General features: G+C 30.9%; 1 protein-coding gene and 1 long non-coding RNA gene across 4 annotated transcripts in view; one reads left to right on the top strand and one right to left on the bottom strand.

Annotated features, from left to right (window-relative positions):
- Positions 1-737: 737 nt before the first annotated feature.
- LOC139426493 (uncharacterized) overlaps positions 738-19,345 on the bottom strand; it is a 106,964-nt gene continuing 88,356 nt past the window's right edge. Inside the window, exons 2-3 of the long non-coding RNA XR_015433655.1 lie at positions 4,495-4,609; positions 738-1,011 (exon numbers count right to left, since the gene is read on the bottom strand). This is a non-coding gene — a long non-coding RNA (uncharacterized LOC139426493). The remainder of the gene's footprint in view (positions 1,012-4,494; positions 4,610-19,345) is intronic.
- The window catches only part of LOC107453131 (alpha-tocopherol transfer protein-like), a 70,494-nt gene continuing 63,875 nt past the window's right edge, over positions 12,727-19,345 (top strand). Inside the window, exons 1-2 of one of the 3 annotated variants that reach the window (XM_016069825.4) lie at positions 12,727-12,873; positions 15,482-15,643. In XM_016069825.4, the coding sequence (XP_015925311.2) occupies positions 15,635-15,643 (9 nt within the window). In that variant the 5' untranslated portion in view covers positions 12,727-12,873; positions 15,482-15,634. The remainder of the gene's footprint in view (positions 12,874-15,481; positions 15,644-19,345) is intronic. The other 2 variants (XM_071185610.2, XM_087163569.1) reach the window with 2 other exon arrangements.

Genomic DNA, 19,345 nt, shown 5'->3' with positions numbered 1-19,345 from the left:
GTAAATTAGTTTTATAAGGTGTAAAAATTTTTATTCATTATAAATCAAAATCCTTTTGATATTTAATAAATAATTTTATCCTTGTACTAGTGCTGGGCTAAAGAGGAGGGCTGGTTCATTCCTTACTTAAAGCTGAAGCTACGATTACCCACCTCATGACGTCACGCTGCACACAGATCTCGAAAATCACAACTAAAGGACATGAAAACTTTGTTTATACTTGAAATGAGTTGAATGTTCAACATTTTTCTGATTATAGCTGATAGATCAAACTTTTCACTGTTAACAAATTATTTCTGTTCAAAAATATAGTATTCATACATTTTCTTTTAGTATTAAAAATAACATTTTAAAGTTAGAAAAAATTTCTCATTGTTTGTCGTCATTGTTTCATTATTGTTTTCTAATTTTAGTTTTTTACTTTGCTGTTAATTAAAAGAAAGCATATAAGAACTCTTTTATAGTAGCATATTCTTCCGTAACAATAGTTTATTAATTGGGATATCTACTTTTAATATATTCTCATATATTTATACATTATTCCTAAGAAACAAAAGTTTTAAATGCTGATTACTAAAAAAAATAATCTTTGAGCATGTAATAATGGAAATATTACACATAAATATTTAAAATTAAGGAGTTATAACTAAAACACATAAAGATTTTGAATAATGACATTAAGAAATATATTCATTTTGAAATTAGAAAAACTTTTTTAAGCATTAGCAGCTTTTATTTTTGAAGATCAGGATTTTATTTTCTGTTTAAAGTTGTTAAAAGTTCTTAAACGTCTAAACGAAAAACATAATGCTTTTTTATTCACGGCAGGATAAATTCTTCCAGTGCATTTTATAATTCATTTGATATCATTACATATGTTATATTTTCTGAAGTAAAACATGGAAAATTAAGTTTCCTCATTTTGTGTTTTATAATAACTCTTACCAGCCACGCAAGCTGATATTTGACTATGACTGTTAAAATTTTGCAATCAGGTGAGAAGAAAATCACCTAAAAATAAAAAATTGTGGAAAACAATGAATGTAGCGAAATAAGTAAAAAAAAAAAAAAAAAAAATGCTTGTTACATAGGAAACAATTTATTTTTAAAGCGAGAAGTTGAGGCTGTGCCGCCACTAACTGAAATCAGAAGCTTGAGCCGCATGAGTCTCTTCAAAGGAGTGAACTAGCCTTTCTATTCATTCTTAAGCCCTGGTACTAGTGGTCTCTGGTTGCCATTAGGTTTCAAGTATTTTAAAGTTTCAAAAGACGTTTAACCTTAAAAATCAAGCCAATTTATAAAAATAGCTCAAAAGCAACAGTTTTCAACTAGTTTCTTGCACTTATTAGACATTTTAACAAAATGACGTTGAATCATCGTGATCAAAATTTAAAGGATGTGTTAATGAGTAGGGAGTAGCAGTTTGCTAATAATTTAACTAGCACTCTGCCCCAGCAGGACAGGAAGAGTATCGACCGGTATGAATATGCTTTTTGCTTGCCTTTATTAAGTCTCCGGATAAAAATATTCCTTAATTCCTTATTTTTTTCCACCGGGTTGGAAAATATGACTGATGAGTTTCAGACAGGTATTTAAGAGATCTAAGACCCAGCCTTCATTTGCGGTGAAGAGTTCTTAGATGATTTCTTTTGTTGCTTTCTCTTTTGTGTGTGACGTCTGAGACTTTTGTTGCTGTAAAATCGTTGGTTGTCGTTAATCTTGCCTATTCTTTGATTGTGTTCCAACACAATTATTGCATTGCGTAATTGGAAAAGGATGATTCAGAGGGTCTTGATTGCCTCGTCTCCATGGGTGCCACTCTTCAGTCCCAGGGACTGAAATCAGTCTTGAGAAAAATCAATAGACTAATAAATTCTATCAATTAAATAAAATTTTTTTTTCATTAGAAATTTGTAAATTTTTTTTTGTCGAAATAAAAAAATATTGTATTTTAATGAAAACATATGATATGGTATTGATGTCAGGACTTTAATTTATCTTCTTTTTGTCAGCTTCACTAAATCTCATTCTTTTAAGTCTTGACAAATGGGATTGACTGAACTTTATCTACTTGTATAATTAAATTTTGTACTACTATTAATGAATCTAAGTCTGCTCTAGTTTGCTTCCTCCACCATAACCTATCGTCATGCTGGTCAAAGTTAAATCAAGATTATTTTTTAAAAAAAGAAAGAAATTATAGTGCTAGAGCAAAAAATAAGTAATGGTGAAGTGAAAAACAGGGATACGAATGGTTTCAGGTTGTTCAGTAATAGTTGTTAAAAAATATACAAGGTTGGCTGTTATTTTAACTTTGTTTGATAAAAAAAACATAAAATAAAAAATTAGAAAAAATAATCAAATGATTGATTTAATATGTAGGCTAATATCAAGGAAAGGTAAATTTTAGTGTCAGTGTTCTATAAATTTCTAAAAAGTTTGGTGAACAACTCTAGACAGTATTATTTGGTCAAAAAATGAGTTCAGTCTTGAAATTTTTTTAGAGTGGCACCCCTGCTCGTCTCACCTCACTGGTCAACTCTACGTTTCCATCTTATTTGTTGAACGTTGACGATTCGAATCTTTCTATTTCTAGCTATGTTGTAAGACTTCCTTGAGAATCGGTTTGTAGTTAGATTTTCCAGAAAGTTGCTAAGAGAATTTCTTTTAGCTTGACTTATGAATCTTTGGTACAGCACTCTTTTTTTGTTAAATTTATTTTCTTGATATTTCGATAACAGGGTCTGGTTCATACCGCTTTTGCTCCGGAGCACGACAGACCACCGTGAGTGTTGCTTTCGTTTATTTCAAGTTCAGCTTGTTGTTGCAACATTTTACTAAGTTGAGTAGAAAATTTCTAGGTACAGTCGCCTAGTTGTGCTGCCAAGTTGCAATTTCAGGGGGGTAGTCTTAGTAAGGTTAGTGATTTCTTCTTTCAATATCAGCCGATCATGATTTGCATATTTTATTCTTCCTGTTTTGGTACCCTCTTGCTTAGGCTTGTGCCTGACTGCTACACTGTCCATTAGTATTGTGCTTAAATGTGATAAGTTTGTGATTTGTAGAAATTTAAGTATCATGAAATGTGAGTTAAGATAGTTGGTAAATATTTTTTACTGAAGACTGTTTATCCAGCTGATTATTCGGGAGGATTCATATGTCGAATTCGAATAAATCGGCAAACAAAGCCAAGTCTCTTCTCTGTTGGGGGATTTGACTTTAAAACCCTCTCGCACGTGATTAATTTTTAAACAAATCGCACTTTACTGTGTATTGAAAACCAGAATAAGACACTCATTTATATCTAATGTTCTATTTGTATATTATGAATAATAAGCCTGTTTTCTACCCAACGCATTACCAGGCGCGAAAAAAGAAAGAAAAGAAAACAAGCTGGTACTTAAACCATTTTTGTTATAATTAGTTTTCGGGCGGAGTAACTCTATTCTTTTCTCAAAACTAATCAACAATAACTACTTTTTATCAGGAAAGAAGCAGTTTTATATATATGTTATATTTATAACACAAATCTTAGTAGTTTTTGGATGAAATTTTTTATTTTTCTCAAAAAAAAAAAAGGAAAAAAATGCTAGAATGACTTGTTTTTCATACCAGTTTTTGCTCTTCTCAGTCTTACACTATATACGCTTTCAGCCCCGTGCATTACTCGGAATCGTAAACAGCATGTGGTAGCCAGAGATGCCAACTTTGCTCCACGATGTAAGAAAATATTTTTTAGTGGTAATGAAATTTAATTTATTTTTAGTTTAGTATTTTTCCCTTTCAAGTAATTTTTCCACCACTGCATTTCAAATATTCAAAGTACCATACATAGCTGCCAACTCTACTGGATTTTGCCAGTTTCTCCTGGTTTGGTTTAATAAAAATTTTCCAGATTTGTGTTTTTTTTTAGAAAATTTCCTAAAATTGAGTAAATTTCCTTAAAAATAAAATTTCCTTAGAAATAAAATTTTTGCTCAGATTATTGCTTGCTTGAATATTTAAATAAGTGTTATTAAGGAAGCGAGCCTCATTTATAAAAATTAGTTAAGAATCTTTGATGAATTAAATGCCTGTTACTATACAAAATTACTAGTAAATATAATACATAACATTTCACAAGTTCATTTAATGTTAATCGTAACTGGAAAATCTTGCAGTTTTTCCATTTTCTTTCCATACAATTTGCACAATTATCATGAAATTTATATTGTTTCGTAAAATCTATTGGATTTTTTCCTATCTATGTTGGCACCTATGATCATATATAATAAAACTTTATTGCAGTTTAATCGTAGGGACTCTTTTTAAAGAGTATGCGCAATTATCCTTTTTCTACAAGTTTTAATATTTACTAAGCTACCAAGTTATTAAAGCTATTGCAGAAAGTGGAACAGTTTGCATCTCTGGGTAACAACTGCGATGCCACAGGTCACTAAAAATGTATAAAGTGCTGATTAATAGTAAAATCAAAAATCTATTAAAAGTGATTACCATTAGCAACTTCTTCTAATATATTTTTTTCAGTTTACTATTGAAGATGTTTTCTATGATCTGATCTGGTCTAGCTGGGCTCTTGAGGCCAATAATAACCCTTTCCCCATTCATCCTGTAATGAGAACATAAGCAAAAACAAAAGACAGATTACATAAAATGCAACAAATAACGGCACATGTTAAGGTAGAGAAAAAAGAATGGCACTTTGCCATGGTAAAAAGTAACAAATAATTGATTTTTGTTAGTGGTAGTGAGATGACAGTTGGACTACAACTACAGGTAAATATATTTCTCCTACTCTAATAGTGGAGGCCATGGGGCATGAGTTCGATCATGGAAGCCAACTAAACAGTTGGCATGTGCGATTCTTGTTTTTCAGTGGCGCCTTCTATGGCCAAGAATTCGACTTTGCCACACCATACGTCACACCAGTTTATAAGGCGGACCCATTCAGACATCCCTTCATTCATCCACAGATCGTAATTTTGACCTGAATCAGAGAACGATCGATCTCCAATCCAGTACCCCCAGAAATATTGATTTGTTATGGGCGGACTTTGCGACTCGGCAGAATTTTAACGTTCATCAGTCACCAACTACACGGGGAGTCTTCGGCAGGCGGGGTTCGAACCCATGAACTCTCGGACATGGGCCCAGCGTCCTACCGACCAGGCTATCCCGGCACCATCTACAAAACTTGTAGAACAAAGATAATTACGCCTATGTAACCACGAAGTGGTGCGCATAAATTGAAGTTGCATTTTATATGTTACTTCGAATTTTTGATGTGTAGCGGGGGAAGAATTACTTAAAATGAAAATACTAAACTAAAAATAACTTAGATTAAGTTAACACTAAAAAATACTTTTTTACAAAGCGGAGCAAGTTGGCAGCTCTGTGAATGTGTGCAAAATAGTGTGAGTCTCAACATCTACCGCGAAGCAGCACCAACTGTTTCGGCTATAAATTTGTTTAGGGTTATAAAATCTGTTTCGGTTTCCAAGAAAAGGAAAAGTTCTACGTGGGATTAAAATCAAGAGCAATCCAGTAAAAATGTCTGGCCAGACGGAAGGAGCCTCCTCTAATTCTCATCGACTATAGTGACAGTGAACAGTTTCTTAAATTTTCAAGATCTCTATTAGTTTTACGATGAGCTGGTCCTTGGGATTAGCAAAAGTTTAGAGCAGTGGTTTCCAAATGGTGTGCCGTGGAAGGGTTAAAGTGGTTCGGCGAGTACTTTTTATAAACAGTGATGAGTTTTGAAATCTCCAATTATATTTAGAGACAACTTACAATTCATAATTTATTTAATCTTTCGGTTGCCTTTAAGAAATTATATCAAATGAAAAAAAAAATGGAATTTTTTGAAAGAAAATATACTATTTCTAATAACAGTATATTGAATCAATTACGAAGAGAGTCAGCATTTATAAAATATTGCATTTATATAATAATCGTTTGCTAATCTTTTTATTTTTATTTCTTTCAAACTATAAAATACGATGTTTCTTTTTTAGTCGTTTAATAATTTATTTGCAATTTAGTAAAGAAATTTGAATAAAACATTTTGAATAAAAAACACTTTATTCAACGAATGTCTAGTTTTATAAAAGCGTGCTTCTGATAGAATATGATTATACACCAGATTGTGCTGATTCAATGTGATTATTTTTTATTTCTTTTTCTCAATAACTGATGCAATTTCAATAATATACATACGTAAGCATAAATTTGGAATAATATATTTATCAATTTCTTAAATATATATTTATAAACATTCATAAAAATACCTAGTCAACATTTTTAAGCATCTCTCACATCATCGCAAATTTCTCAATATCTTATATATCGTCTTAATCTTAAAAGAAATTTTTTAATCACCTGTCTGGGAGTGTTTCGCAGAACTATTTTACCGACAATTTAATTAAATTTTAGCATTTTTAAAAATCTACCGTACTACGTATATTATTTCTTCATTAATATACCAATCAATTTTTTTAGTACTTTAATTTCGGTTTTCTTTAAAGTAAAGTTCGTTTTTGAACTATTGTCAAGTTTTTTTTATGAAAGAATTATTGTCTGCTAACTAAGAATAAAACCTTTTTAAGAAATTAAAAACATTCCGCTGTTTAAAATCATTTGATGTAAAACAGCTAAAACTAAGCATACTATTTTTTTCGAAAAAAAAAAAAAAAAAAAAAAAATATAAAATTATTGATTGTCTTTTTTTTTCGTTTCTTGTGACTTTAACATAGATTATCTAAAATAGTGTTGATGTTTTATAAGTCACTGCAAAGAGTATAAGGATACCGAACATAAAAAGTTGTCGAATACGTAGCCAAAATTTTTAAGCGTCTTAAAATATCTCAGTATTTTAAATGGCGTCCTAACATCTTAGTTGTGAAATTAAATTTTTAATTATCTGTGACCACTGGTGATTCACAGAACTATCCAACTAATTATTTCATTATATGTTTTACTCTTTCTTTATGATACCAAGTAGATTTTTTTCTGGATAATATACTAAACTATTTTGTTTAATTTTTAACTTTAGCACAATTCCCACGATATTATTGTAGTATAATTTGTTATCAGGAAAATGCCTTATTTTGTTCAGGAAATACTAAAAATTGAAATTTGTAAGAAGATTTCGAAACCGGGCCAATTTTCGAATCATCTGATTTTTAAAAAAATGCGATGAAAAATACGCAATTTCCGAACATATTTTGATGAAAAAAAAAAAAAAAAAAAAACGCTGCAAGAATTCTAATACTTTTTACAGACACTGTGAAATTGATTTAACTGTGAAATGAAACTGTGAAATGATTACGATTATAAGATGATTTAACCCTTTCGAACGCCGTGGGAAGTATACTTACCACCATTTTTAATTTAGGTTTCCATAAAATTATAAAATACGTAATTCCTGTTGAAGTTTGTAGCATTTATAAAATTTAGTTTATTAATAACGAAAAATAAAAGTCAATAAGTTCATAATAGGTCGTGTTAAATATATTTACCACCAAAAAAATTGCATTTTTATAAACTGTCTATATCAATTTCAATTCCAAAAATACTTTAATTTTCCTTTACTAGAAATAATTGGCCCATTAAAGGGTTAACACGTTGAATGCAACGCTAATTTGACATGGCTTACCCGTCTGGCCAAACGGAAAATAACTTCGAACTAAATTTGTAAATATTAGACAGATTTTGCTAGTTTTTTTAATAGGTTTAAATTAACATATCTGAAAAAAGTGGTGAATTACATAAGCCTACGGATTGTATAGAAGTAGTGGTGGATAAAAATCTACTAAAATGAATTTATTAAACCAAGAATCACAATTAATAAACTACCACTTGAAAATATTTATTCGCTGTCCGGAGCAAGTTGGCATCTCTGTGTATATATATAAAACTAATTTTAGTAACGATAATAATATTAAAAAAAAAATTAAAAATTTACTCGAATTATGCATTTCTAATAATCTTGGCTTCACCGGTGTCTCTCGTGGCGCTGCGAACAAACTCAGTGCCAGTCACCGGTGACTCCCACAGCATTCAGCGTGTTAATGAACTTTATTTATGAAGTCGGGGTTCAATCAAAAGGAGGTAGATCATTCAAGGTACCGCATCAAAAAAAAAAAAAAAAAAAAAAAAAATGGGAACTGTTGCTTTTGAGTTCGTTTGTTGTTGTTTTGCTAATCTCTTTCTTTTGGGAAGGGTCTTGCAACCTGAGTCATTTTACAAAAAAATAGCAAAATATACTAGACATTAGTGGTTAAATTTTAAAAACTTGGATTATATAGAAAAAAATAATAGATTTTTTGAGGCTCTCGGTAAGAAAAAGTTATCTTATCCTAGTAAGTTATCTTATAGTAGCTCTGGTTATCCTAACGGTAATAAGAACGTCAATCAATGAGTGCTTACTACCGTAGTCAGCACTCATAGATCGATGTTCTGAACAATGAAACATAGTTAAGAAAAAGTTATCTTATCCTAGTAAGTTATCTTATAGTAGCTCTGGTTATCATAACGGTAATAAGAACGTCAATCAATGAGTGCTTACTACCGTAGTCAGCACTCATAGATCGATGTTCTGAACAATGAGACATCTAATAATAACTACAATATCAAACAATATTAATGTTATTTACTTTATTATTGTTCTTATTACCGTTAACAAAGTGAATTTAATGTAGTTAGCATTAAATTTGCTACAAAAAACAACATAATAACGGTACATCAAACCTATAATTACTTATGCACACTTTGTCTAGTGAAATGACAATAACTTAATTGCTAAAAAACTTAACTTCTTCCATAATAAATTACTAAGAAAAATGCGTAGAGTCCCATATTTTATTCGAAACAAAGATATACAGAGATTTTAAATTAAAGACCCTCACTGAAATTTTAAAGACATTTAACAAATAATTTTATAAAAAAGCACAAAGATGCACTACCGCAAAGTACAATATTTTTAAAGCAGAAATGTTAATTAAAGATTCCAAAATCAGACTCCTAACCCACTTTTTCCTTAGCGATGCTATTTTATCAGATAAATTCAGTTAAATTTTCCCTATTTTTAATCTTCTATTGATACTTATAATTTAATTTTTAAATTATAACACTGTAAGCGATTGGCGCTGCAGTCTTTTCTCTAACTGTGCACAACTCTGATTTCTTACTGGTGCTGCGATTCAGCTAATGGCGTTGCAATTGCAGCAAATAGTTCAAAATTATTTCTACTTTTTTCCTATGTCATGATTATTTTTCCTTTTATTTTTCTTTCTGTTTTCAAAACTCAGGATGGATATTGCTTCGCGACTTCACAAATCAAGATGAAAAGGTAAAAGCTATGAGTAATGACTATGACTAAAACATATAAATGGGAATTTTGTTACCGCTTTAAATATAAAAATAGAGACTTTGTAAGATCAAAAATGTGCTTACGTCTATTGTGATAAAATTACCAAATTTTACTTTACTTGAAATCATGGCATATTTGCCATGAAGAGCAATGAAGTTATCTGATAGTAGTCCGAAACCAAGTGTTGACAGCTGAGTTATTAAGGCTCATACACTGTCATAGCTGAAGGAAAAGGACGTGGATTCATTACGAATTCTCTGACTATTTCTATCCAGCCAGCAAATAAACAGCTAGAAAAATAGTTTCGCTACCTGTTTTATCTTTTCCATCCTGATTGTCGCTACCTTGAGAAGGCGTGTATGACTAGCCCGTCTCGAAGAGGTTAAAAAGTGAATGGTTTAATTTATGTCTGTATTAACACGTTCACGCCGGGAAGAATAAAAATACTGGTACGGGAAAAGAGAAAATACTGGTAGAAGAACTATTTCAATATTAGATAATATTCGGGAGGAGTTAATCTATTCTCAACAATAACAATTCACTGCAAGGAAATTTATCACGGCGAAGAAGCAATTCAATATAAAAATTGCATCCGTTAAAAACAATTGGTAGTTATGGATTTTTATTATTCCCGGAAAAAAACTAAAAAATGAAATTTATTGTTACCAGTTTTTACTCCGGTGAGCTGCCAAGATGAGACAATCTAGCGTGACCCACCGGTGGGTCACCCCGGCGTGAACGTGTTAAATGACGAGTTGAGTGGATGAACCAGGCAAGTGACATTTTCAGAGTGCTGTAATGGGTAAGAAGAAAAAATAATAACCGAACTGTTTTGTTATAGATTTATTAGAAGGGGCAAATAATTCTTTGACTTATTTTATTTAATACAACCTAATTTGAAATAAAAGCAATCTCGAAACTAATGTGGATTAGTTATGCATAGTTTCTAAAAATTACGGCTTGTCCGTAACATTGCATTTTTATATTTAAAGTGGTAATGAAAATTATAATTTCTTTTTAGTTCTTGGACTTGCACATTTAATTTAATATGATTTTGACAACCATTAAAAGAAATTAAATCAATCTTGTCGTGAAACGTTACACAGTTTGAGGTTGTTCATTGTAATCAGAAGGCAGTGGGGTTGCTTTAAAAAAGTTTTATCGGAGAAGAATTCCTATATACAGGGTGATTCTAAAAAGATGGGAAAAATTTTAGGAAGTGATAGTACACACCCAGACAAACAATTTTTATCAAAGAATGCATGGTCGAAAACAAAACCCAAAACCGCTAGAGGACGTCAAGGTTTATGTTCTTATATGAGGCAAAAACACACAAAGAACTATGAAGTTAAGTTATAAAAGCAAATTTAATGGCATGTGATTACAATAAGTGTTCAAAACAGTGGTCGGCAGCGGTTATGCTGGTACAACGGCGAAGAAAAGAAAGGCGAACTTTCCCTGCAGCGGCCGAAAGCTTGGCGACAAATAACGTAGCGCAGTAACTCGCAATAGGAATGGAGCTTTCTCGTTTGCATGAAAAAACTTTCCAAATGCGCCAGAACCTTTGCGTTTTGTTTTCGACCATGCATTCTTTGATAAAAATTGTTTGTCTGGGTATGTACTATCATTTCCTAAAATTTTCCCCATCTTTTTAGAATCACCCTGTATATCATATAACTATCAAAGAATCTTAGAAGTCATGGATATTTAATTCCTCCTCAAAACAAGCTAGAATGAAATGTCTTTCTTACACAGATTTTGCTCTTTTCCCCGTCGCCAAAAGCCCATTGTGAAGCTCTAGTGTGACGTAAATGAACTACAACAACAACTGCTCATTTCCGTTTTAATGTATTTAGAATTTCAGACTTGTTTAGAAATCCAATAAATAAGTCGAAACAGGTTCGCCAACTTTCTACGCTTTTTGTAAAAATTTATTCGAGTGGTAACAAAGTTTATGTTTTAATGTATTAGTATTTACTCATTTGAACTTACTTTCAACACCACTACATTCAAATCAGTTAAAAGTTCATAGCAGCGTAACTTTGTTACCGCTCTATCGTGGTGAGACTTTTAAAATGTTGATAATATTGCCAACGATATTGGAAGTTTTGGTTTTGTTCTATAAATTATTTTTCAAAAAGTGTAGTAGTTGGCAGGTCCGTCGAAAGCATGCATTTTTCTACCACCTCAAATGCTTAAATTTGGTTAGGAGACTTGCATCACTTGTGAAAAAGTGAGCTAGGGATATATCTCTGAAAATAGCCTGATCATTTATATATATGTTTAAATTATTTGTATTTTGTGATGGACAAAATTCTTTTAGTTCAAGCATATTAAAATATTAATACATTAAAATTGCTACCCCGAGAAAAATATTTTCTGAAACCACGGAAATTCCGTAGTAGTTTTAGTGCATGTATAAAGGATTAGGCAAGGAAAAAAAAATAAATCAGTTCTTTTTTTTCTTTGCATAAAGCGTGCCTCAATACTTAGCAATAATCTATCCAAAGTTAGCGCAGCTTCTCAGAATCCCAGAACATTTCATAACATTTTATGCCCAAAACATTTTATAAGTCTATTTTTGGTAGCTACATCTTTTAAGCAGTTTAAACACTTATCACGAATAAATCTTCATTCTGATTGCTTTTAAATTAAGATTAATTTAATTAATACATTTTAAAATATCTTATTTACAGAAGTATGTTTATTTCATTTTATTCTGCCTTCATTTCAAAGAGTTATTATTTTTGGAAATTGGTATACAAAAATTTGTGTCCAATGTACCCTCAAAAGTATTCTAGTGGTATATAAATTTTTGTCATCAAATTTATTTCACGTTAAAAAGGTAAACATAAAACATCCCTGATCACGATAATTCGGAAAATCAAGCACATATAATAAGTTAGATGGCAACCTTGAATAGATGGCGCCACTGAAAGAACAAAAAACGTACCTTCTGCCTTAAAAATACCCTTAATTTCAAGCGAATTTCATTGTTTTTAAAGAAATTAAATTGAGCTTTTACCACTTCTTGGGTTTTTAGTCATCTGTGGCATCCATGTATAATAATAAGCACTGGGACTATTTTTATATAAATAGTTCATATCTATTCTTGGTATGTTCTTAATGATTTTATTTTGAAACACAAATAAGCACTGTTGAATAAAATACGCCAAGCTATTGTTGTTTGGCCACAAATAAACTGTTTACAAAATGGTGGATTTTGTTCATTTAACTTATATATTTATTCCCCATATTATGTTATAAAATATGTACGATCGCAAGGTCACAAAATCTAATAAAAATGAAAGAGGCGAACCAATTATATATAAAACTAACGAGATAAGTATGTTTTAGCTCTTCATTTTGTTCTAAAAACAATGAAATACAAAGCTAAGAAACATCACACAAATTGTTATCTTTTCCTATTAGTAGAAATATCTTGCTTCACACAAAAATACAGGAAGAAAAATTGCCCTTCCCGAAACAATTCCATGTAAAAGGTAATTTGCCATAATTATTTATTGTTTTTTATTATTTTATTTAACAATGGTGGAAAATATTTCAATTGTAAGGTAAAAACATTTTTTTTAAATATAAAATTTTAAACGACAAAATTTGAAATTTAAAAGAAATTTGTGAATATTCTATAAGAAATGAAAGTTTAAAAATATCTCTTTTTCGAAATGCTATAAATCAAGAACTATTTGACCGATTTCGTTCAAATTTTGTTTCATAAAAGTACATACTTTAAAATGATGTAATAATATGTAGAATTTAATGTTCAAATTTTTTTAAATATTAGTAAATAATATAACGAAAAACTAAATTGTTATTGTATTGATTTGTATATTTATTATTGTATTGAATAATCTAGGGATAAGATTCCACACGGTATTTCATAGGTAGTCCGATTAGGTCACTATGAAGGTTAACTTGTTTACGAAAGAGCCATTTAATACAAAATCTAATAAAATTAAGAAAGTGGTAGCGAATATACGTCTAAATTTTTTTTAAATTTATGAATATAATTGGTTTGTCTTATTTACTTGTCTACCACCAAAGATTCAATACTATGACAACGTTCTCTCACATACTTATAAAACATACTCATTCTCACATACTTATTCGGTTTCCTGCGCGCTTCTGGTTCACTTTTCAAATGGACTGCGCAGACTACTTATAAAAAACCGGGCGGAGGCTTACTGATGTAGGAGGTGATGGATAAGCACATTTTATAATTGTGGACAAAAATGTTACCATAAAACGTTTTTGAGATATAGAAAAATTCGCGTAAGGTGAAATTAGCATTAAGCAGCCTAAACAACTGTTAACTTAAGTATTTCAAGGGTCTGAGTTATCATAAAGTCTGAGAGACCAGTGCTTAGAGTCCCCATAAGCCTGGGGGCCCTCTGAATGTTGCTAATATATTTGTCGCATTTTTCCTTTAGAGTTGTCTATTAAAATCATAAATAACAGAAATTGAAATATATATTTGCACAAATTTTTAAATATATTATAATTTACTCATGTTATAAAAAGTGTAAAAGCACTTAGTAAAAGTACAGCATGTAAATTTGGAGACTAGGGCCTTGGATTTCTAAATCAAAATCAACAAGTTTCTATGCATTTTGAAAAGCTTTCTTCTAGTGGTAGCTAAGTTTATGTTTTGATGTTTGATTCTCTATTTTGTAAATATGGTTTAAATTTTTTCCCCCCACCATAACTTAAATCATTTAAAAGTTTATGTAATGTTTATGTTAGGTTTTACGCCACTTAGCTCTCTCGACGTAAGGCTTTTAAAATGTTGGCAAAATTACCAAAAATTCTGAAAGCTTTAATATTTAATTGTGTACCACTTTTTAAATTATTTTGTGCAACGTATAATAATTTGTAATTTTGGAAATGCTAAATTGGGCCTCACTGGACAAGGAGTATCACCCGACAAACGTTGTGCAAAGCGTGGAGGTTGCGGGTTCGATTCAAGCTGTTACCCTGGATGGATCTTCGTGCTGCCCTCTTTACTATCGTATTGTCTGTCCTTCTATTTCACAAAGGTTTATAATCCTAAATTGCGAACACAAGCCTGCAAATTCATGTAATTCCAATAAACCAATAAGAACTGTTAAATAGGGGCCTCCCTGGCTGAGCGGTATAGCCCGCCAAACACTGTGCGAAGTGTGGAGGTAGCGGGTCCGAATCCCACCGTAACCGTACGTGATGTCCATCTATCCGTCCTTCTTCTTGACAGATATCCTGGTTGTTTAGGCCGGGATAGCCTGGTTGGTAGGACACTGGACCAATGTTCAAGAGTTCGTGGGTTCGATCCCAGCTGGCCACAGACTCTCCGTGAAGAGAATGGTGACTGATGCACGCTAAATCTGTCGAGTCGCGAAGTCCTCCATGTTCCTATAACAAATCAATGCCTTGGGGGGGGGGAGGTTCTGATCCAGGAGTTTCCTTGTCTTCTGGATTGATTCAAAATTACAAGGATACGGAGTTGAACATTAGTAGTCGTAAACCAAAAGTTACGTGGCTGTTCAACGACGATTATAATTTTAAAAAACGCAATAACGGAACAGCTAAGTATTAGGATTACCGAAAGTCGCGTCATTTTATAGTAATGTAAAAAGTTCTTTCATTAAAGAAAGTGGTAGGATATATTTACCCTTTAATTCAATGACAATGATTGAGATGAAAGATATTTTAGTTATTCAAGATGCCCGTAGTATATCATTTAAAAAAGCATCAGTAAATAAAAATATTTTTAATTCACATTATTTCTATAAAAGAAATTTTTTGAAACCGTATGATAAATAAGTGAAACAAGTAACAAGTTTTCTTCTTAAATAAAGTGGTATAGTGAGTGACTTAAAAGAAGAGGGATAGTTATGAAGGACTTTACAGGTGTGTTAGTTAATAATGCTAACATCACACTTTTCAACGTAAGTGGGATTTAAGTCTTACATTCATTTACTTAGGCGTGACGCTACTTCAAAAATACTACCAGGTACTTCTTCCACGTGACTTTGGAATATTATATTTTCATATCTTATAAACTGAACTCAAGGTTAATATCTTCCTTTCTCTTTCTTTGTTACATGTTATAAGAGAATCGCCGATGGGAAGGTATTTCTTTTTTTTTCCTTTCTCTAGTTGGGTATTGTTTATGAAAAAACCAGTTCCTTAGGAAGGAGAGAGTTAGAGTGAAGGAATCCTTTCACTTCCACATCGTTCAAGAGCACCGGGAAAGATTGCTTCAACATGAATAAGGTGAGTTAGAGCATTTATTGACATGTTACTTTGTATTGTGTGCCGGTACAATGCAGGCTTAAAGAAATGGTAGTAGATTCACGTTAATGCTAGCAGGGATTTAGTTTTTTTAAAGACACACCTGTCATATCTGCAGATTCTTCGCAATTGTTTGGAGGATTTAGTTGTTATATTGTGATAGTAAGACTTTTGCTTAGTTATTTTATTTTAATAAAATTTATAACAGAGGATTTTAACTACCATTACAGATAAATTAAATAAACACTTAAATATTTGCTTAAATACTAAATATTGCATTAGTTTAATATGATTACATAAGGGCCGGGCATTGAGAAACGTCTTTCTTAGTAGTAGTAATGTTTGTATATTAGCATACGTGCCCTTCCATTATTATTTTTTTTCCTGTGGTATTAAAATTTCAATTTTTAGCAAAAAAAAAAAAAAAAAATGCGTTGTATTTGAAAAAGCTTAAACTGACAAACATAATAGTAACATATAATAATATATATGTGATATATGCTTAATTTTTTTAAGAATAGTGGTGATCAAAATCATTTAAAAATTAAGTATATAAAAAAACATAGTATATATTTACTACCACTTTAAATATAAAAATAGAATTTTACATCAAATGCGTAAAAGTTGGCAGGTATGTATTAGTGTGAAAATCTTAATTTTCAAGAATTAATGATAATATATTTTATCTACATCCAAAAATCAATAATTCAAACGTTTATATATTACAGACCTGCCGACTTTTAATCTCTTCCATTATCATTTTTCCCAGTGGTATTAAAATGGAATTAAAACTTCAATTTTAAGCAAACAAATACGCTGTATTTGAAAAAAATTAAGATGACAACCATTGTTAGTAACGCATATTAATATATAAGCTTAATTTTTGTAAGAATAGTGGTGATCAAAATCATATAAAAATTAAATTTATAAAAGAAAAAATAGTATATATTTACTACCACTTTAAATATGAAAATAAAATCTCCCGCAAAATCCGGCAGAGTTGGCAGGTATATATATATATATATATATATAAGATAGATTAGTTAAGCAAATGTCCGTACGAGTATTGGTAAGATAGCTTATATTTTAGAAAAATCTTAATACTATAAGTATTTTATGACAACCACTCTCTAAAATCTTATTTAACAACTAAGTTGGCAGCTATGTGTTTTCCTTTTTTTATGAATCAAAATTTTTGCATTCATGCTCGATTCTTGTTGTAATAAACTTGATTAATTATAAATATCACTACAGTTAAATATGGAAAAAAAATATTGATCTAAATTGAAAAGTAGTGACAAATATTTTAATAATTTTTTTAAGGCTTTGAATTTAATATTAACTATACAAATACTGCAAATTTATTACTAGATGCGATTTTTTCGAATAATTAAGCAGAGTGATGGACTTGAAGTTACATAACTACCTTAAATTTATAATACCCTTTGCTACCACTTTCTAAATTTTTTAAAAACACTGCGCGTCTGTCGGTATGTTATCTTACCGGCAGGTGCCTTAAATAATAGTGAAGTATCAAATAATTGTCTATAATATAACTTCAATTATTTCTCTACCACTAGGAAAATTTTTTTTTTGTAAAAGTTTGGCAGATATATGTTATGAACACATACCTATTCTACCATAGAATGGATTTTCTAAGTGGTAGTAAAACAATTAGCGAAAAACAGATTTACTCAAAAATATGTCTTTATTTTGACCAAAAAGAAGTTAGCTTTCGTTCATTCGTTGTAGTGGAACTGGGCGTCTGAGGCCTTGCATACCTGCCAACTTTTACGCATTTGGCGTAAAATTTTATATTTATATTTAAAGTGGTAGTAAAATGTATGCCTTCTACATATTCCTTGCATTTAAAAACTTAATTTATAATCTTTTTGACCACCACTATTTTTAAAAAAATAAAGTAGATATATAAACATGTAATACTTAAAATATAGTCCACCTAAACTTTACCAAAATACAGTGTATGTTTCTGCGTACATTTGTAATTTAAATTCCATTTTACTACCACTGGGGAAAATCATCCTCGAAAGGATTTAAAGTTGGCAGATATGCTTACGGTTTGCTTTCGTAATTTATTAATTTGCTTTCATATATATTTGTTTTAATTATTTGCATGTAGTGGTAGTCAAACTGATTTAGAAGCTCAATGGAATAGTATGAGTTTCACTACCACTTTAAATATGAAAATAAAATCTTCCGGCAAAACCGGGAGTGTTAACGAGTTTTGTTTAAGGTTTGGTAGGATAGAAATTTCTCTCACACACTTTTTAACTACATATTATGGAAATTCAGTAGCTTCAAGAAATATTGAAAAAATAACTGATGTACTAAAAAGCAAACATAATGGAGAAAACGTACTTATTCGTTTTGGGGAACTGTAAAGAATCGCCATATTATTATTGACTCTAATGCTTAATTAATATTGATAATATGTATTTATTGAAATAAAATAAAAATAAGCTATATTCTAAAAAGCAAAGTTGATGGAGAAAAGGGTAATGGGAAATTTGTTTAGGAAAATCGTAGAAAATCGTCATTCGTAGATGACGCTTAATTAATATGTACTACTGACAGTAATATGTACTACTGGTATTATGGTAATCGGCGCAGTTTTGATAAGAATTCTACAACGGGTTTTACGTAGTTTTACAAAATATTTTTTCCAATGGTAGCAAAGATAGTGTATAAACGTTTTAATGAATTAGTATTAAAATAACTTTTTTCCTCCACTGCTTATAAATATTTTAACGATAAAGTGGAGATAAGATAGAGAAATAGTCCTGCTCCAAAATCCTTATCAAGTTCTAATAAGAATTCTAATGGCTGCCACTGACAACTGTATTTCACCCAAAACTTAAATTTTTTGTTTCTGATTAATTTAAGGAAGAGGGTAGGTTTCGTGTTTTTTTAGTGGTGCCATCTATGGCCAAGAATACGACTTCAGCCATACATATGTCTCAGCCCATTTTACAGGGTGGGCCCATTCATTCATCTACAGATCGTAAATTTGACCTGAGCCAGAGAACGATCAATTTCCAATTCAGTACCCCCAGAGGTATTATTTGATATGGGAACATGGAGGATTTAGTGACCAGACTTATTTAACGTGCACCAGTCTCCATTTACTACACTGAGAGTTTTCGGCCGGTGGAGATCGAACTCATGCCCTTTTGAAAACATGTCAAATGCCCAACCATCCAGACCGTCCCAGCCCGTGAAACTTGAATGTTGAAGGTTTATGTAATAAGTACCAAATATACAAGTATAAAATATAATAATAGTCATAATATATTTGGGGATTATGAAAACTGCTTCAAAACTAAGCAGTTTTAATGTCGATTTTTTGGAATAAGTGCTTTACGTCCCCTCGAAAGTGATATGTACCGGAAAAAATTAACTGATAGAGGTCAATTTTGACTATTATGCGTTGGCCGCAAGTAATAGCATCATGCCAAGTGATGCTAAATACATTTTATTTTTATTCTCAAGGGATGCCCTACAAAATATGAGCCTTGCTTAATTCAATAACGTAAAGCCACCAAAAAGGGAAAAAAATAATTTTAAATAAAAAATTTAAATTATTTAAGGTGTGGTAATTGGAAAATTTCGTGGAAGAACCAGGCAAGTGGCATTTTCAGAAGAAAAAAAATTGCATCCGAATTA

Source organism: Parasteatoda tepidariorum, chromosome 5 (genome assembly GCF_982258835.1).
Source record: "Parasteatoda tepidariorum strain Cologne lab strain chromosome 5, Ptep-v5.0, whole genome shotgun sequence".
Classification (NCBI taxonomy): Eukaryota; Metazoa; Arthropoda; class Arachnida; order Araneae; family Theridiidae; genus Parasteatoda; species Parasteatoda tepidariorum.
Note: the sequence above shows the minus strand (reverse complement) of the source record. Positions and strands in the feature narration are given on the sequence as shown.